Source organism: Mustela nivalis (genome assembly GCF_964662115.1).
Source record: "Mustela nivalis genome assembly, chromosome: 8".
Lineage (NCBI taxonomy): Eukaryota > Metazoa > Chordata > Mammalia > Carnivora > Mustelidae > Mustela > Mustela nivalis.
Genome location: NC_139027.1, coordinates 129,652,429 through 129,677,736, shown reverse-complemented (window position 1 = coordinate 129,677,736; position 25,308 = coordinate 129,652,429). Strand labels below are relative to the sequence as shown.

The 25,308-nt window shown below is 53.2% G+C and overlaps 2 protein-coding genes across 4 annotated transcripts in view; one reads left to right on the top strand and one right to left on the bottom strand.

Annotated features, from left to right (window-relative positions):
- The first annotated feature begins 1,545 nt into the window (after nucleotides 1–1,545).
- On the top strand, nucleotides 1,546–20,718 carry KCNS1 (potassium voltage-gated channel modifier subfamily S member 1). Its single transcript, XM_082744688.1, has 5 exons — nucleotides 1,546–1,723; nucleotides 2,072–2,260; nucleotides 3,151–3,260; nucleotides 4,529–5,557; nucleotides 8,032–20,718. Exons 4-5 carry the CDS (start codon nucleotides 4,532–4,534, stop codon nucleotides 8,500–8,502), a joined length of 1,497 nt encoding a protein of 498 aa, XP_082600814.1. The 5' UTR covers nucleotides 1,546–1,723; nucleotides 2,072–2,260; nucleotides 3,151–3,260; nucleotides 4,529–4,531; the 3' UTR covers nucleotides 8,503–20,718.
- The window catches only part of STK4 (serine/threonine kinase 4), a 93,113-nt gene continuing 87,016 nt past the window's right edge, over nucleotides 19,212–25,308 (bottom strand). For all 3 annotated transcript variants that reach the window (XM_082744689.1, XM_082744691.1, XM_082744690.1), the window contains one exon: nucleotides 19,212–23,259. In XM_082744689.1, the coding sequence (XP_082600815.1) occupies nucleotides 23,101–23,259 (159 nt within the window). In that variant the 3' untranslated portion in view covers nucleotides 19,212–23,100. The remainder of the gene's footprint in view (nucleotides 23,260–25,308) is intronic.

Genomic DNA, 25,308 nt, shown 5'->3' with positions numbered 1-25,308 from the left:
CGTGGTCCAATATGGCGGCCACTAGCCACATGAGGGCACTAAACATGTGAGATGTGATTAATCCAAATGAGATTCACTGTACGTGGATATAGGAGCCAGAATTCTAAGATGATTCCCAGGGACCCTATCCTCTCCTTCTCCCCTCATACCATCTCCTCCTGAGTGTAAGTGGAATATGTAAAATGTGTTTTCTGAGGAAAAGGAAACTGTCCTGGGTGGGCCTGTCCTAAGCAGGTGAGTCCTTTAAGAGCAGAGCACTTTCTCTGGCTGGTTGCAGAAGAGGAAGTCAACACTCCAGGTTGCCTGAAAGAAAGCAAATATCCATGTTGTGAACTGCCCATGGGCCACGTGGCAAGGAACTGCAGGCAGCCTGTAGAAGCTGAGAGTGATCCCCAGCAGAAAGCCAGCAGGAAAAGATGACCCCAGTCTTGCAACAGCAAGGAAATGAATCCCACCAACGATCTATGAGCTCAGAAGTGAAACTTCAGATGAGAACCACAGCCCTGGCTGACACCTTGACTTTAATGCGTTGAGATTCTGGGTAAAGAATTCAGTCATGGTGTGCTCAGATTTGTGATGCATAGGAACTGTGAGGTAATAAATCTGTATTGTTTTAAGTTGTTATGTTTGTGCTAATTTGAATATCCTGGATTTCCCAGACTTAGTATAAAATGAAAAATATAAAATACCTCCTTGGTAATGTCTTTATTGATCCCATGTTGAAACAGTATTATTTTAAATATACCAGGTTAACTAAAATATATTATCCAAAAATGAATTTCATCTGTTTCTTTTTTTTTAAGATTTTATTTATTTATTTGACAGAGAGAAATCACAAGTAGTTGGAGAGGCAGGCAGAGAGAGAGAGAGGGAAGCAGGCTCCCTGCTGAGCAGAGAGCCCGATGCGGGACTTGATCTCAGGACCCTGAGATCATGACCTGAGCCGAAGGCAGCGGCTTAACCCACTGAGCCACCCAGGCGCCCCTCATCTGTTTCTTTTTATCTTATGTTTTAATGTTATCTGAAAATTTAAAATCATATCTGTGGCTCAAACTCTGTCTAGGGGACAGTTCTGTTCTAGAGGTCCCAAAAGTCAGCTGTATGACCTTGGGTGGAAGCCTTGCATTTCTTGTCTTTGAGATTGGAATAATAGCACCTATCCACAGAATACTGGCAGCATAAGTGAGATGAGACTTGTAGGATACTAGCCCCAAGGCAAGGTCTCAATAAATGTCGGTTATTGTTATTATTAATAACAATATCTGTGAAGTAGGAATCCTTGCTTGTATCCAGGTCCTAGTCTCCAGCACCTCTCTCCAGCCTGACACAGAGGAGACACTCAATAAATGCTTGTGGATTATATAACCTTTTTTTTTAAATTTTATTTTTAAGTAATCTCTACACCCAACATGGGGCTGGAACTCACAACCCGGAGATTACACGCTCCACCCACTGAGCCAGCCAGGCTCCAGGGATTACGTAACCTTGTCAAAGCTCTTTGGCACAGTTCTCCCTCACCATCCCAACCCACTTGGAAGGCAGAAATCGGGGGGCCCATGGCCGGGCGGGGAGACAGAACTTTGAGGGGAGCAAAATATCTGCTCCAAGCTACACAGCCCAGGGGACTCTGGGGGAATGAGGCCACCTCCTCCGACTCCCGGATGCAGATTTCCACTTGCAGTCCTGGGAGACAGAGTTCCAATCCCAAATCCACAAAGCCAAAGTAAGTGACCTGCACAGGTGACTGAGCCTCATCTGTCCCTGTCAAGGGATAAGTGACCTGAAGCAGAGTACCTGGCACATTGCAAGGACGCAGTTTTACGGAAGGTATTATTACTGCCGTTGTTGGTTTTTTTCCGTTGTCAGCGATGCTCCGCGACTCTCCGGACTGAACTCCCTCCCTCGCGGGATCCCTTTCCTCTAAATGACCCCACCTCCCCTGGTCCCTAACTGGGGAGGATGTCCTGGCTCTTCGGCCCAGTCTCCAGACACCACCCCCACCCAATCGAGTCAGGAATAGAAATCACCGCCTCCGGCAGTCCGCGGTCTCCCTCCCTCTCTCCCCCGGCAGCGATCGATGTGGCCTCCGCTGCGGGGGACAGAGGAAGACAGGGAAGGACGGGGCGGCGGGGCCTCGGGCAGCAGCGACGCTCCGCGGGGCAGCAGGAGCAGAAACGAGCCCGGCCGCCCAGCGGACCCCCTCCGGCCTCAGCGGCTTCGCTTTCCGAACAGACGCGCCCGGCGGCGAGGGGCCTCGCAGGTAAGGAACCTCCCTCGGGAGGGGGCGTGGCCCGGGAAGGGGCGGGGGCTGCAGAGTGGGCGGAGGGGACCGCGGGGGTTCCGGTCCTGCGCCCGCTTGGGGAGACCACCCCTCCCACACCCAGGCGGGAGCCCTGTGGGGCGGCCAAGCTCTGGGGTCGGTCCTGTTGGTTCATCCGCTAAATGGGATTAGAAAACCTCCCTGGCAGGGTTGGTCTAGGCATTAACCCTAGTAAAGTGTGTATGGAGCCCCGCGAGGGGACCAGCACATAGTAGGTGCTCCAAGGATGTGTGTGGAGAGAGCCTTGAATGGGAAAGCCTAGTTTCCAACCTAAACTGTGCCCTGGACTAGGTGGGTGACGCTGAGCAGCTCATTTAATCTTTCTCACTGATATTCAGATTCTTGTTGGGGAAGGTTTGTTGAATTAATTACCCCAATAGAGCAGGAGGGTGAGATCCAGAAAGAGAAAGGGTCCACAGTCATGCCGCTAATGGGTGGTGCAACTGGGTCGGAAGTTTCATCTTTTGATGCCAGGTGCAGTGGAGGAGTTGAGGGCGGAGCTGCATCCCCGTCCATGTCCCAGGTACTCACTGTGCACGGATTCTGTACCAGGAGCAACTGTCCTGCCCATAAACATCCCAGCCTAGTTAATCCTCATGCCCTCTCAAGGAAAGTGTGATGTCCCCCAGTTTACAGATGGGGAAACTGAAGCTCAGAATGGGTCCCCTCGAGGGTCCACAGTAAGTGGCAGACTCAAAATTTGAATCCAGCTCTGACCAGAAGAAAGTGCAAAGGACTGACATTTATTGAGCACCTATTGTGTTCTAGGGGCTTCACACATACACTCAAAGTAACCTTCCACCCCAAGTGCTGTTCTCCCTGTTCTATAGATAGAAGATCCAAAACTCAGAGTGGGAGGAGTCTGGCCTGAGGACACAGAAGTGACAGAGCTGAGGACACGACCCTTACTTACCCTGACCAGCTTAACTCCAAGCCTAGGGTAAGTGAAGGGCACCTCACCTGACTTGCTGCCAGGCACGGGGCCAGCTGCTTGATGTACATCCAATCCCCTGTCCACCCTGGGAAGCAGGCATCACTGACGGGATGGTGCAGATGGGATTACCCAGGATCAGGAAGTGAGTCACTAGCCCTCAGCTCCGCCAGAGCTTGGAGACGTGGGCAGTGGAAGGATCTAACATTTTCTGGTATCAGAAAGGCGGAGCACTTTCCACAAGCTCCTTTAGTCCTCCAGCCTGCCTTGGGGGTAGGTGCTTTTGTCTGCAGTGTGCATTCTGTAGGAAACCAAGACCTGGAGAAAAACACCTTCCTCGAGGCCCTAGGTGCATCAGGGGGTGGAGATAAATCCCGGGTTTGGCTGACTCAGGGTAACAGTGAAACAGATGGATAATTTACTGAACCCCTTCAGGCCCCATAAACACAATAGTTCGTTTAATCTTTTAACTGCACTTGAAGGTGGCTATATTTATCTCGACTTGACAGAAGTTCAGGGAGGTGACATGACTTGCCTTTGGTCACAGAAGAAAGTCAGTGTTCCATCTGATTGACTCCAAGGATGCCTTAAATGGTCTAAGCCCATGGCTCTCAAATTTGACCATGCATCAGAGTCAACCCTCCACACTTGTTAAAACACAGACTGCGGAACTCCATCCTGAGTTTCGGATTCACTAAATCTAGAGCCAGCTGAGAATTTGCATCTTTGACAAATTCCCAGGTGGCGTGATGCTGCCAGTGGAGGGGACACACTTTAAGAATAACGGGTCTCTACTGATGCTCCCTCCCAACACCCCCTGGGTGGTCAGCATTACTACCCTCATTTTGCAGAGGAGAAAACTGAGGATCAGAGTGCTGGTGTGTCCAAGAGCCCACAGGAAACCCCTGGCACACGAAAATCCAAGTTTGGGAAAGAGAGAGAATCCTATTTGAGCACCGTCCCCTGGGGGGGGGGGGGTGCCAGGATACCCTACCATTCAGTCATTTTTGTAATCCCCTCCCCCAAGATAGATCTCAGCATTTTTTCTGTGCAAATGAAATGGGGATGGGAAGACTCCATGATTTGGCCAAAGACCCTCGGTTGGGCAGTAAGGGGCAGTCAAACCCAAGCCTGAATTTTGAGAGCAGAGGGTACTTGACACCTCCTGTGCGCCTGCCACACACCAGAGCGGTGGAGGGGACAGGGGGTTTAGCCCCGGCCTCCGGGAAGGCAGGCCCGGGCCCCGCCCCGTAGCACCCCTGTCCCGGTGTCCGCAGGCCATGGTGAGCGAGTCCCCGGGGCCCGGCACCCGCGTGCCCTGGCGGCGGAGCGACGAGGCGCTGCGCGTGAACGTGGGCGGCTTGCGGCGGCGGCTGAGCGCACGGGCACTGGCGCGCTTCCCGGGCACGCGGCTGGGCCGCCTGCAGGCGGCGGCGTCCGAGGAGCAGGCGCGGCGCCTGTGCGACGACTACGACGCGGCGGCGCGCGAGTTCTACTTCGACCGGCACCCGGGCTTCTTCCTGGGCCTGCTGCACTTCTACCGCACCGGCCGCCTGCACGTGCTCGACGAGCTGTGCGTCTTCGCCTTCGGTCAGGAGGCCGACTACTGGGGCCTGGGCGAGAGCGCGCTGGCCGCCTGCTGTCGCGCGCGCTACCTGGAGCGGCGCGTGGCGCGGCCGCGCGACTGGGATGAGGACAGCGACACGCCGAGCAGCGTGGACCCGTGCCCCGACGAGATCTCCGACGTGCAGCGCGAGCTGGCGCGCTACGGGGCCGCGCGCTGCGGCCGCCTGCGCCGCCGCCTGTGGCTCACCATGGAGAACCCCGGCTACTCCCTGCCCAGCAAGCTCTTCAGCTGCGTCTCCATCGGCGTGGTGCTGGCCTCCATCGCCGCCATGTGCATCCACAGCCTGCCCGAGTACCAGGCCCGCGAGGCGGCGGCCGCCGTGGCCGCGGTGGCCGCGGGTCAGGGCCCGGATGGCGTGCGCGACGACCCGGTGCTGCGGCACCTCGAGTACTTCTGCATCGCCTGGTTCAGCTTCGAGGTGTCATCGCGGCTGCTGCTGGCGCCCAGCACGCGCAACTTCTTCTGCCACCCGCTCAACCTCATTGACATCGTGTCGGTGCTGCCCTTCTATCTCACGCTGCTGGCCGGCGTGGCACTCGGCAACCAGCGCGGCGCAAGCGGCGAGGACCTCGGTGACCTGGGCAAGGTGGTGCAGGTGTTCCGCCTCATGCGCATCTTCCGCGTGCTCAAGCTGGCGCGCCACTCCACCGGGCTGCGCTCGCTGGGCGCCACGCTCAAGGTAGGGCCCCGGGAGCTGGAGAGCGGGGCGGGGCTGCGGGGCAGGGGGACCCGAGGGTGACCAAAGGGCAGGTTAGCAGGTGAACTTCGAAGTGCGCGGTGTCCAGGCACACAGTGAACCCAGGCGACACCCTCTGTGCCAGGCACAGGGCTGGACGTCAGGTGTACATTTCCCAAACCCTGTGCCCTTCCCAACAGCTCTTTCCCAGGGGTGAAAACTGAAAGCCAAGGCAGAGCTTTGCTTTTCTTTTTTTAAAAAGAAAAAAAAAAAAAAAACCACTAGACAGAGGTCACTTTTGGTCTGTCAGACATCAGATAATACATAGTGCAGAAATTTGCAAAGCAGGATGCTAACTGGCTTCTCTGCTGAGCCTTTCTTCTGGCCTTTTCTGGGGGCACAGATATGGTAGGTCACCCTTGACAGGCCAAGTCCAGCAGCAGCCCCAGAACGAACACTGAGTGCTAATTCCGTGCCAGTTTTACATCCACTGTCGGTGTCGTTCTCAGGACAACTTCCTCAGGAAGACGTGGTTATTTATTTCCTTCCAGGAGCTGAAGAACCTGAGGTCGGAAAGTTGGCTTTCTAAAACCTGGTTGCAATTTACTGAGCACCCTTCTGGTGCCAGGCCCTGCCCTGGGGGGTGCGTCACTGCTCTGGCCAGCTTAACCTTGAAGGGGGGAACTCAGCCTGGTGTGGGGACAGAGGAAATTTGAACAGTTTGGACAGAGGCCTGGAGAGCGAAAGGATGGTCACCGGGAGGGGACACGGAGGAGGGGCGCCCATTGATGAGGTTGAAGAGGTGCATGGGACGGGGTACTGAGGGACCGTGGAACTCTTGGGGCAGGATTTTGAACTTTGTCCCAGGGTAATAGGAGGGGTGCCAGCTGGGGCCAGGATTATTGTCACCATATAGCAGATGTGGAAACTGAGGCTCTGGGAGGTGACAGGACTTGTCAGAGATCCCTCAGTAAGTTGCAGAGTCCAGAGAAGAATCCAGCTGTGCCTGACTCCAGTGCCTCCTACTCCTTCTCCTACAACTCTAGGCAGCCCCTCTAAGGATCTCAAGGAAACCTCTCTCCCCCCCTAACTTTGTAAATCCTTTTTCATGCCCTCAGGGCAAGGCAGGCAGGATGCTGGTACAGGCAGGCTGATGTGAGGAGAATCTGGGGGGCAGTGGGCAGGAACAAGGCCTTCTATTAGCCACATCCCTGGACTCAGTATCTCTCCAGGGAAGATCCCTTGGCCCCCGAGCTCTGCCTTGCCTGCAGCCATGCAGGGAGCCAGGGCCTGGTGCCACCAGCTTTTTCTGCAAGGAGGGAGAAGAGCATTGATTGAGGCTGCCAGGGTCCAAGACTCAGGTGTCAAACTCCTGGCTACTCAAAATGAGGCCCCTGACCAGCAGCTACTTTCTCAGTACCTGGAAGCTGCTAGAAGTGCAGAATTTCTGGGTCTACCCTCGACCCACTCAACTGAGTTCTGCCTTTTAAACAAGACCCCAGCATGATTCCTCCACACATTACGGTTTGGGACTAGGAGACTACAATTCTAGACCAGGGGTTTCAGCCCCAGCACAGTGGACATCTGGGGAGAGAGACTTCTTGGCTGTGTGTCCAGAGGTGGGGGAGACTGTCCTGTGCATTGTAGGACGTTTGGAGGCATCGCTGGCCTCCTCCCAGTGGACGCTGGCAGCCCAGCTGTCCCAGTTGTGACATTACCATATGTTGGGGCACTTGGGTGGCTCAGTTGGTTGAACATCAGCCTTCAGCTCAGGTCATGATCCTGGGGTCCCGGGATCGAGTCCCACGTTAGGCTCCTTTCTCCCTCTGCCCTTCCCCTGCACTTGTACTCTCTTTCCATCAAATAAATAAATAAAATCTTAAAAAAAAAAAAAGGTATTGCCATATGTCCCCTGGAGGGCAGATTGCCCTGTTTGAAGACCGCTGCGTGGCCTCAGGGGCAGAACACACGTCTGTGGATATACCCACAGGCAGATGCGTACAGTGCATGGTCCAGGGAACATATATCCTGTCAGCTTTCTTGAGAGGCAGAGTGTATTTTTGTACTTGTCAGAAAGGAGGTAGACCAGCCAAAAGTGCATGAAACCAACCCTTTGCGTCTGCGGAATACAGATTGTGGTTCTCTGTTGGTTCTGTTATGGTGTAGAAATCACAAGCTTGTTATTAACTGGCTGGTGCCACCAGTGCCCCCTGCAGGAGAAGAAACCACTGTGGCTTAGCCAGCATCCTGGACTATAGACGTTAGTTCCGCGCTCACTCCCAGGGAGCTGGCCGCCTCTTGTGGTTGAAAGAGCTTAGCTTGGAGTCGAGGGACCTGGGTCCTGGCACCAGCTCTACTTTGCTCTTTGATTTTGGACCTGCCCCTTCTCCTCTCTGGGCCTCAGTTTCCCCCATATGCTCGAGAGCAGGTCTGTGGGCCCACTCAACTCTGACTTGGCTCCCTATACTCTCTTCCAGCACAGCTACCGCGAGGTGGGCATCTTACTGCTGTATCTGGCCGTGGGGGTGTCCGTGTTCTCCGGTGTGGCCTACACAGCTGAGAAGGAGGAGGACGTGGGCTTCGACACCATCCCCGCCTGCTGGTGGTGGGGCACAGTGAGCATGACCACCGTGGGCTATGGGGACGTGGTTCCCGTGACAGTGGCTGGCAAGCTGGCAGCCTCAGGCTGCATCCTGGGGGGCATCCTGGTGGTGGCGCTCCCCATCACCATCATCTTCAACAAGTTCTCTCACTTCTACCGCCGCCAGAAGGCTCTGGAGGCCGCCGTGCGCAACAGCGACCCCCGGGAGTTTGAGGACTTGCAGAGCAGTGTCGACGGGGTGTCCGAGGTGTCTCTGGAGACGTCCCGTGAGACCTCCCAGGAGGGAAGGTCTACAGACCTGGAGGCCCAGGCCCCCCGTGGGCCAACAGACTCTCAGGTTTGCTAGAGCCAAGGCTGAGTGTCCCCCGTCCCACGCCCTACAGTCAGCTGAACCAGCAGTGATCCTTCCCTGCTTATGGCATCGTGGCGGCCTGATGGCTCAGGGCTGCTCACCCACCGTGAGGAGTGACTCCTAGAAGCCAGCTCCGTTCCTCCCAAAGGCCCGGGCCAGGATCGTGTTGCCCTGGGTTCTTGAGCCTGGAGAACAGCCCAGAGAGCCCCATGCCTGGACCTCGCAGCTCCCCGTGAAGCAGGCATGCGCCAAAGAGAAAGCTGGAAGGCTGCTGGCGGTTCCTGAGCACCTACCGCCCATCGGCCCTAGCCTGTTTGACCCTGTGTCGGAGAATGACGACACTGACGCCCAGCCAGGTGTCAGGGCTTACCCAAGTGTCCCTGAACTAGTGGTGGTGGAGCCAAGCTTGGACTCCAGGCTCACTGCTCTGCCAAGACCAATGTTCCTCGCACGCCATCTTTCCTCTGCCCTCATGGAGTTTGCATGTCCTTCTCCGGGGTCCATGGATCTCCAGAGTTGATTCGTCGGGCTGCAACCCTCTGTCTGGGCTAGGGGAAGGACCAGACCGGGGATTCCGATGGAGGAGTGCTGCCCCTCAGCTGTGGTTCTCTTCCAGGAGCTTCTAAGGAGAGTCAGCTCTCAAAGATGAGGGCTGGGAGGAAGGGGGAGGAGCGGCCTCCTTAGCTGGCAGGTAGGCTTTGTCCCACAGTGTCCTGCAGCTTCCTCCAGGGCAGGCTTGAGGTGCAGACTCTGAGGGCGTCCTGGCCTGTCCCATCCTAGGACGTGATGTGTGAAGAGGACACCCCCCCCGCCCCACCCTCAGACCTTGGCCCATCTGTCCGGTGGTCACAGTCCGTGCCCCAGAGGAAAGTGAAAGGCAGTGGGCGGGGGTCACGGGCGTAAAGCCAGCTCAGCTCTGAAGTGTTGGCGGCAAGGGGCTGCTATGCAGGAACGCCTGTGACCCCCGGGCTCCCCCAGACTGACTTTGGCATCTCTCTTCTTCCCACCGCGCAGGCTCCAGCCCTGCCTTGACTTACCACCCAGGGTAACTCCTGAGACCTCCTCCCCTTTTAGCCAGCTCCAGCCCCCTCATCCCTGCCGGGGGCATCGTACGCTCACCTGCTGAATCCTCGCTACTTGCTGAGAAATTTGGGAGGGAAGGCTTCCCCAGCCCCGTTCACATCCTGTTCCTAAAACACCCATTTGCGTCCCGTCGTCCCCTGGCCGCGCGCGTCTGTGCCGCCATGCAGAGCTTCAACATGGAAGACAGTATCTGCTTGAACCCAGGCTCGTGAGGGGAAGGTATTCCCTGAAACGCTACTCACAGATCAGCTGGTTCATATAGCACACTGTGTGCCGGGCCTGGCGAGGAAGGGGGAATGAACAGACAGAGGTCTTGCCCTTGAGGAGGTGTAGACAAGACTGAACAGAAGACTCTTCCAGTTCTTTCGACCCTTCCCTCCTTATTTTATTCATTCAGCAAATATCTTTTGGAAGATTCACAAGCTGGGGCTTCCCCCTGTGGCCTGCAGACGTGTTTTATTTAGCTGAACAGTGTCTCTCTCTATATATTTTTGTTGTTGTTGATGTTGTTTTAAGATTTTATTTTAAAATAATCTCTACACCCAACGTGGGGCTTTGAACTCACAACCCTGAGATCAAGAGTCACACGTTCTACTGACAGAGCCAGGCAGGGGCCCCTTAGTATATTTTTTTAATTCGAATGCCTTTCAGTGAGGCACATTCTCTCCATTTCCCATAGTGTGCCCCCGAGATACACACACACACACACACACACCACCACCACCACCACCACCACCACCACTTCTCAGATAGTCTTGACACACCTGCCTCTGATTCACGGACTGCTCGCTAAGTTCACAAGCTACAGTGGGGAACAAAATACAGATCTCTATATCCGTGAGGCTTACAGACGAGGAAGGGCGGTGGATTTAAATCCAGTGATCCCATGAATATGTAATAGTGAGCTGTACTAGGTGCAGGGAGCCAGAAGCACATCACGTAGCGGGGACCATGAACGGGGGTCAGAGAAGACTTTGTCGAGGGCAGGGCACAAAAGTCTCGAAGACTTTCTCGGAGACTTTCTCAATTTCAGCGGCCACCACACAGGTGAACAGTTAATTACGCAATAGGGGCCCCGGGAAGCATTTTCAGGCAGAGGGCACGGCATGTGCAGGCCCCTGTGTGCAGAGGAATCTGAGTCTCTCCACACTGAGCAGAGGCTGGAGCCGAGGGGCCGCTCGGGACTCCCCGTGTACACACCAGCCCTCCCGCACGCTCCCCGTGTAACATCCAGGCCCTGCTCCGCCCAGGTCGGGGCACTGAGTGGGGATGGCTACCCCCCCATACCACCCTTGCCGAACGGCTGAACAACATATCAAGGAGCCAGATAGCTTCCAGACTTTCTGACCCCACAGACAAGGCTCTGAAGCTAGTGGAGGGCGAGCTCAGGTGAGATTCACCTGGTCTGCATCCCTCACCAGGTCATGGGCTGTCCTGGCAGCAAAGCCACCACTCGCTCCCACTCCCAGGTGTGGAAGAAAACTGTTATGCAGCTAAAGAGGCTGTTTCTGGTTGTACCAGAGCTGGCTGCCGGGTGGGCTTTCCCGGTGAACGGGGAGGGTGAGGGATACGTAGAGGGACTCCGAGTCCGCATTCTCTTGGTCCAGCGGTGGGTTTGGCACAGGTTGGGAGGGAGAGGCATCCCGCTGGAACTAACCGGGTCAAAGGGAGTAATTCATTAGATGACTGAAGTGACGAGCAACTGCTACCATGAGGGTCTTTGGTTACAAGCAAGAGAAGGGGACTCTGGGACCCCTGGGTGGCGCAGCTCTTGGACGTCCTACTCTTGGTTTCAGCTCAGGTCATGATGTCAGAGTCGTGAGATGGAGCCCTGTGTTGGGCTCTGGGCTCAGCGAAGTCTCCTGAGGTTTCTGTCTCCCTGTCCCTCTCCCCCTCCCCCTGCTTGTGCTCTCACTCTGTCTCTCTAAAGTGAATAAATAAATCTTAAAAAAAAAATTCTTTTAAAAAAGAAACTGTCTTATGGAAAAAGAAAGAATTTCCTGGAAGGTGTATGTGTTTCCCGCGGCTGCCATAAGGCAGTGCCATAAGCCTGAGGGCTTAGAACAGTAGGAATTTCTTCTCTGACTGTTCTGGAGGCCAGAAATCCAAAATCAAAGCGTCAGGAGGGCCACACTCCCTCCGGAGGTTCCAGGGGTGAATCATCTTGCCTATTCCAGCTTCCGGTGGCTGTCAGTGTTCTTGGCTTATGGCCATGTCTCTCCATTCTCTCCCTCGGTCATGATGTCCCCTTGTCCCCTGTGTGCACCAGTCTCCCAGGGCTTTTCTCTCAGAAGGACCCGAGTGATGACATGGGGAGCCCACCCAGTGGATCCAAGCTGACCTCATCTCCAGACCCTTAAAGTAATCACATCTGCAAAAAAGACCCTTTTTCCAAATAAGGTAACATTTACAGGTTCCAGAGATTAGGGTGTGGACATATCTTTGGGACCACCATTGAGCCCACCACAAAAGGGTATCCTTGGAGTTCACCCAGTCGAAGAAAAAGCAGACTGAGCCGGACTCAGGACATGTAGGAAGAAGAGGAGTTCTGGTGACCTCTGTGTAGGGCTCATGAATCCTTTGTTGGGGACACTGCCAGCTAAATGCTCAGCCTTCCGTCACCTTCCTCCCCTGTGTCATTCTGCTCACGGTTCCCAATCCCAGGGGAGAGCTTGATTTGCGTAGCTTGGGGCACGTGCCTCTTCCTCGGTGGAGACGGAAGGCAGGGCCCTTGGATTGACACCTGCAGCTGACCACATGGGAGGGAAGACCGGTAGTGACCCAAAGAGGTCATGTGACATCACCAAAATAAAGGGGAGGGTTGTTAGGCAAACTGGCAGATGTCCCCTGCATTCCCACCCTTGGCCGCCCAACACACTTCACACTTGCTCCTTCAGACACACGGTTGAGAAAAATGTTTCTAACATCAGGAACCTATCATGTACATGACCCAAAGCATCCTTGGTGCGCTCCAGGCCCCGTTAACGTGATTGGATCAGTGGAGTGGATCAGGCCCTACCTTGTGGAAAAACACCATCGAAGTCTTGACAGGGCAGGTCTGACAGGCTCAGGTGTTTCTGAGTTGACTAGTAAGGGTAAACTGTTATCCCTTCCAACAAATAGCTAAATGCTTCCAGCGGTTTCTGCTTCTTGGAATGGAACATGAAGCCAATGGATGCCTCTGAACTCCAGGGACTGTACCGAGGGGTGTATTGCCATTTGGAAGTTAGAATTGCCGTTTGATTACAACAGCCCACTGCCATCCTCCAGGACCAGCCGATTTTGCTCCGGCCAAATGGGGAAGCAAATGGTGTTTTGATGGGAGTCCTCGCCCTCCAGGGTCTTTGGTTGTCTCTGCAGGCTCCCCAAAGCTGTGGTATGGCTTTGAATTTTCTGTTTCGGAACAGTCGTTCAGTTGGATCTGTTGGTCTTTTATATTGTGCCTCTGTGGGTCAGGGAGCCAATGTGGGGATCTTTTCCAACTATCACCCAGAGATAGGAGATCTAGCTCTCTGTGGTAGGGACAAAGGCCAAAATACTGTTTTTCACAGGATTGGTGGACGTATGGTGGGACTCTCAGACCCAAGAAATAGGTATTAGCTCAAAGTTCTTTATCCAGTGCTCCCTGAAAAGTCTGGATTTTCCCTTTCTTCAGTACCCAGTTAGCATGGGGCACGGGGCCATGGCCATGTGGGCCTTTTGGAGAAGGCAAGAAAACTGTTTACATTACACTCGGGTAGTAGCATAGCAGAAACCTTCCCCAAGAGCAAGTCGTGTATCCTTCATTCGAGGGACTTTAGATCAACAAATGAATTCAAGCCTAGATGTTAGGTGATGATCGATTTCTGTTTTGTTTTGCTTTGCTTTGCTTTGTTTTGCTTTGTTTCTTGTGTTTTACTGGTTATACAATTAAGTCAGAATGGTGGTCAGTTTTACCTTCTCAGGGTCCTACAGCAGAGATCCTACCTCATTCAGAACCTGCCAGAATATGATGATGACCATTTTCACTTCATTTCTGAGGCACCTAAATGCCAACACCTGGCCTCCCACACTCTGCATTCTTCCTTCCCTTGGAGGTCAGGGAACCCTTCACCAAGCCCACCTGATGACTTTCCTCAAGGCAAAGGTGACATTTCTGGGTCCAGGGAGGCACACAGAGGGAAGGACGCACAAAGTAAATCCAATCCAGCATTCCTATCTTCAGAAATCTCTGAATCCCTTTCTCTCTATGATGTCAAGGGATTTGGGGCCTTTAAATTTTCATTTCACACGGGCCAGCATTTGGTCCAAGTTTGCTTTAGTCAACCCAGTAATGGTCAGAACCCAGCCAGCGTCTGGAGCCAGCGCCGAGAATGCAGACTCCCCGATCCACACATCAGTATCCAGATCAGCCTGGTCCAACGTTACATTTCCCCTTCCTTTATCAGGCACCGCAAAAATCCTTTCCCACAAATATTCCCCAGATTTTGGCTGGTATCAACGAACAGTATCTGTAGCTGGGTATAGGTCCAGGGTGTTGGAGATCACCCTGGGTTTCTCCCACATCCCCCTGTATGGTCGTCCCCCTGCTCAGAAGCCACACAGCACCCTGAACAGTCAGTTACCAGCTTTGGTTTTTGGAGATCTCAGCCCTGCTGCAAGTCGTGAGGTTCCTTCACTGTAGTCACAGACACGCTGTACGGTTCATCCTGTGAACCATCCCCTGCGACACATGCACGTGCCGATGTTTGGGCTTGTTTTGGTGACTCCCCCTTTACATAACTCTATGCAGTTGAAACAAAACATTCTATCCCACAGCCGGGGCATTCCTCATCTCCTTAAAATTGAACTGTGGCAGAAGCTGCCCTTTCTTTGAGAGCCTCATTCTCGGTGGTCAGACGACACCAAGCAATGCGGGGAACAGCCCTCCACTGCTGCATCCCACGGGCTGCTCTCCAGGGCCCGGGCACAGCCGCAACTTCACTGTTTCGCCCCAGAGAAAGCCCAATTGTTTTTTTAATACCCCACACTTCCTGGAGGCTGTGGAGTAGAACTCCATTCTGCTTCCAATTTGTCCATGAGTTAGGAGACTTTGGTTACAAAACAGAGTGTCCAACTCTGGAAAACTTGAGCAAAAAAAAAAATGGCTGCATTGGAGAGATACTAGATGAAGTCAAAGTCAAATTAAACAACCAGGTTTGAGAAAGGAATGAAGGCAACATGGGGATGGAGGTGCTCAGAGCCCACAGATCGCCTTGTTAGGGGCCCTGCAGCTGAAATGCCTGAGTGACAACACTTCTCTAGCTAAAAATTCCCAGAGAATAGAGTCTAGCTGGACTAGTTTGGGTCATGTGCCCACTCCAAGGCTGGGGGAAGGACGGAGGAACTCCCACAGATGGTCTCCCCAGGACACAGACGGTGGAGGCGTAGTTTCCTAAAGAAAAAGTGGGGTGCTTTCATTAAAATGAGGGCAGGGGATCCTGGGTGGGCAAAACCAACAAATATCTATTATAATACTACCCAGTGGGAGTGGGAGGCGGGCAGCTTGGCTTTGGCAGCAGCAGAAACCAGGAAAGAGACAGATAGACACTGGCTAACTCTGTCACAGGGCAGACAGCATCTCCCAACTCCATATCTTGTGGCGCCTCCACCACAGAACTCCTTCCCAGTTCCAGGCCAAAACATGCGTCAGAGATGCTGATTGGCCCAGTTCCGGATGAGGTACTGGATCATCCCACTGTGACAGAAGGTTGGGTCTATGAGAACATGGCAGCCATCATGTGAACTGGCTGATGTAAGAATCGAGCATTTTCTAGACTTCCTGGTAAGTGAGACACGTTCCTCCAATGTAAGATCTTCTCCCTTCCCAACCCCACACACGGAGACCCAGGGAGGTCCAAGGTCATACCTGAGTTTCTCTGTTTAGAGAAGAGCTTTTCAGCTTAAATAAGGACCAAGTAGAGTGGTGTCATAGCAGAATGGGGGTGGAAGGGAATCTGGTTGCCTCCTGAGGTACTTCTTGAGGCTCCCCAGAGTGAAGATGACCTATCAGCTAATAACCACCCTTCACACGCGTGTGGCGCTCAGTTTAGAGCGTGATTTCACGCCCAGTATCTCATATACTTATCACAATAGCAACAATGAAATATAATTATCATTTCTGGACAGCTGAGGACACTGTGGCTCACAGTGGGATGACCAGAAAGTGGCACATCAGGGATTCGAGCCTCCTGATAAGGGGCTATACTCCCCGGGCACCACATCCCACTGTTCCCACTCTGTGTGACAAACTGAACTCCCCAGGCATGGCTTTGAAGTGGGGGTCCTATTATGAATTTTTCCTCATGTTCTGGACATGGCCCTCAGGTGCTGGCTCCTTGGGATGGTCCTGGTGACTACCGGACCTCCCATTCCAGGCCAGCCAGGACCTGAGCCTGAGCGTGGGAAGAATTCTCCAGGAAGTTTAATAAGTAAGTTGAGAAGCTAACCTTGTAAGGCAGGAGCTTTTGAGATGAAAGGGGCAGTGTCTTCCAGAACCTTTTCTGTTAGAAAAGAAGAGGAGGACAAGGGCAGGTGTAGACCGGTGATTAACCTGCTGAAAAGGAGTGGGTTCAGAAGCTTCAGGAAATTCACGAGTTCAAGGGCGGGAGCAGCACACACCTCAACATTGGCCCTGCTACTTACCCAGTGCCTGATCCTGGGTTGGACCTTTGATCTCCAAGAACCACGTCTCAAGGTCGACCTCCATCCTCTGCTCAGGCTGGTATCCAAAGCCTCCCCCACCCCCATCTTGTCCTACCTTCTTGGATGGGTAAGGACTCCTTCGGTTACAATCGACAGAAACCCAACACCGTGGACCTGGCGTTCAACGGAGGTCACCAGGAGGGACTCTCGAGCCGGGAGTTACTACAATTATTTGAATCGGATAGGAGAACATGAGCAATATGGCGTGGTGTAGAAGAAAGACTATGGGCCCTGTGGCAGATGGACTTGTGCTCGAATCCAGCTACTTACAAGCTGCGTGGTCTTGGTTGGGTTTCTTTGCGTCTCTGAGCCCGTTTCTTCACTTGTCTTGATAGAACGACACCTATACCTCGCAGTGTTGATTCCAAGTTCAAGTGAGGTAACGTATGTGAAAATGCCTGGCATAATAAATGCTAGGAAGGACACTGGAAATGCACAGGAAGGAAACAGAAACCAGCAGAGCTCTGGTTCTCTTTGGGAATGGGAAAGCAACTCTGAGCGGAGGGAGGGAAGTGGTCCGCACGGGTGGAGATCGCAAACCTTCACTCTCGTACTTGGGGCCACAGTTGGGGTCTCGGCATGAATGGCGGGGTCAGGAGGTCTGGGTTTGAGCTCAGACTGGATATATCAGACCTTGGTCCTCGGCTGCATTGTCTGTAAGGCCACATGCTGGCTGAGAGTGGGCGCCCCTTACAGGGCACAGGGTGATGGGGGGTCCCTCTGATGATTCTGTCTCATCAGGAATGGCACTCGAACCCCTCCCCAGTGACCACAAGTCTCCGCACACTCACCTTCACTTACCCCTCCCTCTCACTGCCACCTGCTGTCTCCTCTGTGCGCTGCATTCCAGGCCCGGAAGCCCTCCTTCTAACAGACCCAACGTCTGTCCTTGCCTCAGGGCCTTTGTTCTTGCTGTGCCTCCAGCCTGGGCTGTGCACTGTCCTCGTGTTCTGCCTGTCTGGCTCCTTCATGTCATTCAGGTCCCACCTCCAAAGCCATCCCTTCAGAGACCTGCCTGGATCACTATGGAAAGGTGCCTCTGCCTGTGTGTGTGTGCACACACGTGTGTACCTGAACACACACACGCGCTCACACACGGCACACGTAGACATATTGCTCAGTCTCATTCCTGTTTTATTTTCTTCGTGGCCCTTCATCTGCCTCTGAAATGATTGTTTATTCATTACACGTGACAGACTGGCTATGAGTGTGACATGTGACAGACTCGCCATGTGACACGTGACACAGACTTGCCCTGAGTGTGACACATGAGACTCGCCGTTTGAATGTGACAGTCATTGTGAGTGTGACATGTGACAGATTCGCCATGTGACACGTGACACAAATTCGCCCTAAGTGTGACACAAGACACAAACTCACCGTGAGTGTGACACAGGACACACTCACTGTGAGCGTGACACAGGACACACTCACCGTGAGTGTGACACAGGACACACATTCGCTGTGATGTGAGTGTGACACGTGACACAGACTGGCTGTGGGACAGCTACAAATCTAAACGGATCTCAGTGTGTCATCTTGCATCAGTGGCTTGAATGTCACCAGTGCTCCCGCGCATGGCTGACAGCTCTTGGGAAAGCCCCAAAGCGAACCCCAAGTGTCCCTCCATTCCACAGCATTCATTCTTGGAAAACTAAGAGCAAAACCTGTACAAAGTACTTTGTGTTCAGATGTAAGTGAGCTCTGGTTCAGCATCGGGGGTTAATAAACAAGCTTTCACCAATGTAACCATCCCGTGGGATTCGACTGTGGGGTTGAGCAGGGGCAGAGCTGTCCCCAAACGCACCGCAGCACACCAAGCACCCGTGTGCTCCACGCTGAGGGGACCTGGTGATCATGGTCACCAGGAAACCGTCTTGACACGTCTCCAGAACACTCCCAGCGGGCCGTCCTGCATGCTATTAGAATCACGATCTCTGGGATGCTTCAGGGTCTGTGCAGGAAGACGAAACCATCGGAAAGGCTCTGGCACGTGTCCGCCACGCAGGAAGCGCTCAGGCAACGCGCACTGACTTCGTCTCTCCTCCCCTCCTTTGGGCCCCAGGTTCTCAGTCTGAGCAACGGGGAACATCTGTCATCGACGCTGGCCACCGGGGAGTAAACTAGGCGACAAAAGCACACATCCCCCCACTCCCAGAGAGGCGGACAGAAGAGCGTGACAGATACGCAAATAGACTATTACATCAAGTACGGAAGAGCGATGTGACTCAAGAGACTCGCACTTAATTTTCGCTGTCACTCTATTTCTTGCTGCTCTGGAGCGAACTTTGGGAGGACCCAGGGTCAGGAGAGGGAAGTATTTCTGGACAAGGATCGGCCCTACGAGGGCAGCTTCCCTCGGAATGCGGGGCTGCACCGGGCCCAGGTCCAGGCCACAACAGACCTGGTGAAGGGAGCCCAGATGGCCCTGTGCCCGGACCCTCACATCAGACCTTAGCAGAGGCTGCTCGCTCTCACTTCTTGCCCTTTCTTGTCCTGGCCATCTCTGGCTCATTTTTAAGTTCAGGATGTATTACCTCCTCCAGAAAAGCTTTGGGGGACACCCGGGCAGAATTCATTGTCACTCCCCGTCCTGTGTCCACACTCGGTGCACTTCCGTCTACCGTGGCGTCTCCGTGGGCACCCGTGGGTGCTCATGTGCTGGACCAATGCCCGGTGTGGTCTGCAAGAACTGCGCCTGGTTCGTCTTTACATCCCTGCCAACCAGCTCAGGACCTGGCACCCAGCAGGCATCCAACAAAAGTCTTCTCCTTACCCTACCCTCGGCGCCCCCAGCTTTGGATTCTGGAATGAACACAGCACAGAGGTTCACAAAGGTTCACAACACCATGATCCAGGCTACAGATGGGGATCTCGTTTTTAAAAAGAAGAAAGCCTTGTGTTCCAAAGGACAGTTTATTTAAAACAGAGGTGGCAATGTGTACGAAGTAGGGAGAACAACAAATTCTAACATAAAAGCACACAGGAAGCACCTCGGATTTAAAAAAAGGGGGGGTGCAGGGAGGAAGCCATCTCTCAGACATATACAAACTGCTGACCTTGATGGATTATTTACATCCAAACTTTATAAAATAGCATTTCAAGTCAGCACTTCAGCCAGTGTTATTAGTTTTCATTACAAAAAGTTAAAGCTACAAACTTCACATTTTTAAGTTGTACATCAGCAATAGCATTTAAACTTTTTCCAAGTTGGTTCGAGTGCAAGCTGGTGGAAGAGATTTTTTTTTTCCCCAAACACAAAAAAGAACACAGAATCTAAACACAGTGAATATAACCCTGATGAAAACACACAGTGTGTAAGGAAGGACGGGGTGGGAGGCTGAGGAGCTGCGATCTTTAGAGGCAACGTGGTATCTGCTGGGAAGGGCACTAGCCTCGGAATCAGAAGACCTGCCCTGGAATCCAAGCTCTGCCGTATTTTAGCTGCACGACCTTGAGCAACAGACTTCGCCTCTCTGAGCCTCAGTTTCCTTCTCTGTAAAAGGAGGACCATAATACCTAGATGTCCCAGAGCTATTAAGTTTGAATAGAGGGAGATTCAAATTATCTATGGAGTGAGCTTTGGTATTTTGTATCTTTCAGGGAATCTGTCCATTTTGTTTAAGTTGCTCAATTTATTAGCACAGAGTTCTTCATGACATTGTTCTTAGCCTTTTAATATCTGTAGGAGCTAGAGTGATGTCACTGCTCTCATTTCTGCTATTGGTAAGAGCTATTGAAATTTAATGGTACAATAAGTCTCTGGCATCTGGCAGCTGCTAAAGAATTGTTTCCTGGGTCAGAATATACAGTGTCAAGGACTCAAAGCTATAGCTCTTAAATCACTTCAGTGTACTGGTCCTATCTATCCATCGGTCTAGCTAGCCAGCCAGCCAAACATCCATCCATCCATCCATCTATCTATCTGTCCATCCATTCAGCTGGTGGTTGGGAGAAAGGACAAAGGAAAAAGAAAAATAGAAATCTGCTTCGGAATTACTGATGAGGAAGCAATCAAGATATCCTTAGGGAATCTGAGATTTTTTAAAAGACACAATTAGGTGTGGGTCATTGTTCCTTAAAAGGAGAGAAGAGGTGAGGGCCACAGGGTTCCCCGGGAGCTCAAGTCACAGATGCTGAAGCTCAAGGCTCAAGGAGAGCTCTCGGACTTCTCCGGAAGCCAGTGCTCCTGGGAAAGACAACCAGACTCGCCCTGCTGCTTGTCCATCACCAGGACGCAAAGGCACTGTGTCAGGAAATGGACCTGCGCCAAAGAAATAGACTCCTGGCCAGAGGCCCTGTCCAGTGAGACTGGGGAGCGGTGTTCTGTACTGGGCCCGCATGGGCGGGCGCACACAGGCCTGGAACAGAATCAAGTCCGAATCAAGATTCATGACCCAAGAATATTTACGGGGGAAAAACTTTTACTTGGCTCTAGCTTAGGAAGGAAGAAATGGGCACTTCCCATCCTGTCTGGCCAAGTGCAAAGTCCTTTCTAAAATGGAAGAGGCTGAGGCAGGCCTGCTCGCGAGCACAGCAGATGGTGTGGGGGAATACACGCTCCGTGCTGAGGTTGGTGGGACTCACTTGGCTGTCAGACTTGACAACTAACTCAGCCATTTCCCAACCTAAAACTGCCAGTTGGAGTTCTCTCTTCTGTGCAAGAAAAGGTAGTCACTTCATTTTAAAGATTTGTGATTTTCCTCTTCCCTGTAAATACTGGCCGCACATGGTGATGCCACGAATCCTGATTCTGCCACTCACTAGCCCTACAGCCCCGGGGGACACATTGCCTTTTTCTCTCTGAACTTACTCCTTCACTTGTGGGGCGGAGATCAAGTGCTTAGCTTACGGAGTTGTGGTGAGGTTTGGATCGGACATCGATAAAAAGCGCACCGACCCAGCTCAGTGCCGGGCATATACTAAGTGGTCAGTGAATGCTAGCTGCCATCCATCCTTCTAGTGGGATCCTCTGTTCTCTGTAGCTGCCACATAACTGCCAAACTGGCCAAACCCTGCGGACCAACCACGGCCTCTTACATTTTTAAAAACCGGCTTTAATTGCAAAGACCAGGATCTGGCCAGCGGAGAGACAGGAGCATTCCCTGCCATTCCATGGATTCCTGGGTTTGGGAAGCAAAAGCAATTATGGAGTCAAATTACACTATCTTTAGGTGCAGCCCAGTCAGAGCTCCCTACCTGAGGCGAAGAGACATTAAAAAATAAGCAGACATATGCCTTTCTTTGCTGTCTCCTCTTTGCCGTGTGACTACACGCCACGTGGCCTCGAGCCAGTGCTACAGAGGGATGGCTCAGTGCTGTGTTTTTGTGAAGCCCTCTGATCTGCTCGAGGCCCAGATCACCTGCGTGGTGCAGACTGCTGTCCGGCAGAGGCTGCAGAGTCACGGACTGGTCGAGCCCGAACCGTCTGGCTTTCCCTGGGGGCCCATCTTAGCCAGTCACCCACTGTTGAGACCAAGTACGAGCAAGTCGCCCTTGGTAGGGTGCCCCGGGACAACTTAACCCAAACTGACACCGGTTTCTCCCCCTGGGAAAGGGAACGCTTGGATCAGTGGCCCAGGAGTGAGGAGCGATGGTCTCGTCCCACCTCTTACTTCAATTTGCTTTGTGATTTGGTCACCCTGTCACTTCCCCTCTCCGAGCCTCAGTCAGGCCAGACGATACCTGGGGTCCCGTCCAGCCCTGGCATTACACGGGCCCGGACAGAGCTCTCCTGGGGAACAGGTCTCAGTCTGATATTCATGTATCCTTTCCAGACCCCTCAGCAATAAAATAAAAAGGAAAACAGTCGCAATTGGAATGTGATCACAAAAACAATGCTCTCTACCCCTGTCTGTAAGGAACGTGGAGCATGAACAGCGAGGACTCTGGACACGACCTCCCCTCTGCGGACCGCACACAGCCCCGTGTGTGCGGAGAGGTCCTGGCAGGCCCGTCCCCGCACTGGGTCACGTCTCCTCTTAAGGCACTGGGCAGTATCTGTGCTGTGGCTCGAGGCGGTCGGGAGAGCGCAGATGGATGAAAGGCATTGAAGCCACAAGGGGCCGTTTGCAAAGAGGATGCCAGGCTTCTCCTGGGACTCAAGAAGTAAACACAGACTCTCAAGGCTGTCCCTCGGATGTGGTCCACAGCTCCAGAAGCCAGAGATGACCCACACAAGGCTGAAAACCTGGGGAAGAACTGGCCTAAACCTAAATTTTTAAATGCAGCCCTGCAGAAGGGTGAGCTTGGGTCCTGGGAGCGGAGTGGCCCCGACAGCCTCCCGGCGTCCCCTGCCCTCCTGTCCCACAGTACCATAATCTTACAGAAAAGAGGCCAACTGTTTAAAACTGTACCTGTACAGAGATGCCACCACACTCGGTGGGGAATCCAGTTATAATTTATATATATGTGCATATTTATATATTTTTTAAAAGTCTTCCAGAAAGAACAATTGAAAGCTATTGGGAGAAGAAAGTCAAGACCACATGTAACACTTTCCCAGCTATCACATCCTGGAGTCTCTGTTCCTGGGGTTTAAAACTCTGAGTTTAAAAGCGCCGATACAAATCCTTTGAGATACTCTAACTGACCAATTTAAATACATACGCGAGGCAGCACGCTGACGGCAGACAGCCCTTCCCACCGGCGCACGTCCTGAGTTCACGAAGGTGAAGGTGCTGTGGAGGGACGACGGGGCAGGAGCGTCGGCGGGCGAGCCCGAGCGGCGAGCGGCCCGACGTCACCGAAGCTGGGGTGCGGGCAGGCATGCCGGGCCTCCCTCCCTCAGAAGTTTTGTTGCCGCCGTTTCTTAGCCTCAATGGCGTCCAGGATAGGCTGCCTCTTGGACTGGTACTTCTGTCGGATCTCTTCAATCTCTTGCTCCATCATGGGGTCGAGGGCCAGGAGCCTCTTCTGAAGGTCCTCCACTGTCCAACTCTTAAGCTAGAAGAAGTGGAAAGGATGGTCATGACAAAGCCCAGGTCAGCACAGAACAGCCGAGAAGCCCAAGCTGTCTGGGCACCCGGAAGGGAAGGGTCTTCCCAGAGCCTGGGCTGGCGGCGGTTGGAAAGTGACAATTCATTTGCAAATGGTACGCCCCAAGCTCTTTGGACACAATTTATCCCTGGACAAGTTCTAAGCGCTAATTTCTCTGATTTACTCTACCTTGACCAAGAACTTAACCAGTAATATTTTCATCTCTCCTACCCTTTCAGTGAATTACGTTATCAATGTATTGTTAGGGCATTAAACTAACAGCCATGGGGTGCCTGGGTGGCTCAGTGGGTTTGGCCTCTGCCTTTGGCTGAGGTCGTGATCTCAGGATCCCAGGATCGAGTCCTACATTGGGCTCTCTGCTCTGCAGGGAGCCTGCTTCCTCCTCTCTCTCTCTCTGCCTGCCTCTCTGCCTACTTGTGATCTCTCTCTGTCAAATAAATAAACAAAATATTTTTTTAAAAAAGTAACAGCCTCTTGGTGTACGCAAAATAATGCTTGCCCCTAGTTCTTGTCCTACCCGGGAGACGAGCCTCTGGATGGTGACCGTGTCTCTGTCTGGGTCCCACGCCAGGGAGAGTGGATGCTCACTGAGGATCAGATGCTGTCCCCCCCACCGACCCCAGTGACTTAGGTATGGCCACACTGGTCATCACTAACACTTTCCAGGTGCTAACCATACACCAGGCACCCCGGAAGTGCTTGTACGTGTTACCTACACAAGCATCTCGAGAACGAGACATAAGCCTTGGGTGGGGAGTGGGAGGGACAGTTGGAAACCTCTGCGATTAAGTTTCCATCATCCAGGGGGAACAGCAGGACATGACGCATAAACTAAGAGCCAGCACTTACACAGTGCTTTCTGTGTGCCGCATACTCTATGCTCTACACACATCCATCCATTTAATCCTGGCAACAACCCTATGATTTGCATATATTATTATCTCTGTGTTACAGAGGAACAAGGAAGAGGGCGGGGAAGTAACCTGCCCAGTGTCTCCTGGCTAGAAAGTGGCAGGATCACTGTTCAGACCCAGGCGGTGAGGCTCCAGGTTCTTGCCCCTAACTGGAATCACAGACGAGCAGACGTGCAAAGCCCAGGTTTGAGAACCGACTCAATCTGTAATGAAAACACGGCTTTGCCTCTTGCAAGCGCTAGGAGACTCTGGCAAGTCACCCGTCTCTTCAGGATGTCCTCCCCTATGGAAGTGCGACAACCCTGCCTCTCGGGGCTCATCATGAGAATTAAATGAGATCGTGGCCGTCGAGATGCTGGCACACGCCTGCTGAGCGTGTGCTGAAAGACGGCAGCGCAGGTCACGAGCCTCTCTCTTTACAGAGCCCAGGGCTGTGCTCGTGTTCACCCCGTGACTGCTGCTGTGGGGCGAGGGGTTTCGCCGCCGTGTATGGAGTATCACTGAGTCCGAGCAAGGCCTGTCCTGGCTGGCAGGGGTGGGAATGAAAGCCGCCCTTGTCCACGGCAGGTGGTGATTAACTCTGTGAGCTTAAACCAGTCTAATAGGTGCAGTGTTCCAAGAACTCAAAGGCCCACTCACATCTTTGGAAAGACATTTATGGAGTCACTGTGTCCCCTGGCCCCTTCCTGAGGCCTCAGCAGGGAAGTGGTGTGGGAAGCGGGTGAAGGAGCCTCTGTCTGCCCTTCCTCTCCAGGGCGGGGTGCGACCGAGGGGAAGGGCTACTGTGGCCTCCCCAGGGATGGTTCAGTGCCCCGTCACCGCCGCAGGAATTTGCCTTGGCCTGCTTCAGGGAGGTGGTCTGAGAAGCAAGAAAAGCCCAACAGTTCAAGACGAAAGGCTCTTTGTGATGTGGGAATGCCGAGCCGAGGGGGTGGGATGCTGGAAAGCTGCACCCGTAAAACCACATCTCCTTTCCAGCCTGGGTTTCAGACCAGCTGGAGGGTGTTCTGGGCTGGGAACTCTCCAAAGAGCAATGCTCGCCTCATTTTTAGCCTTGTCAGTTCCTCCTCCAAAAAGAAAT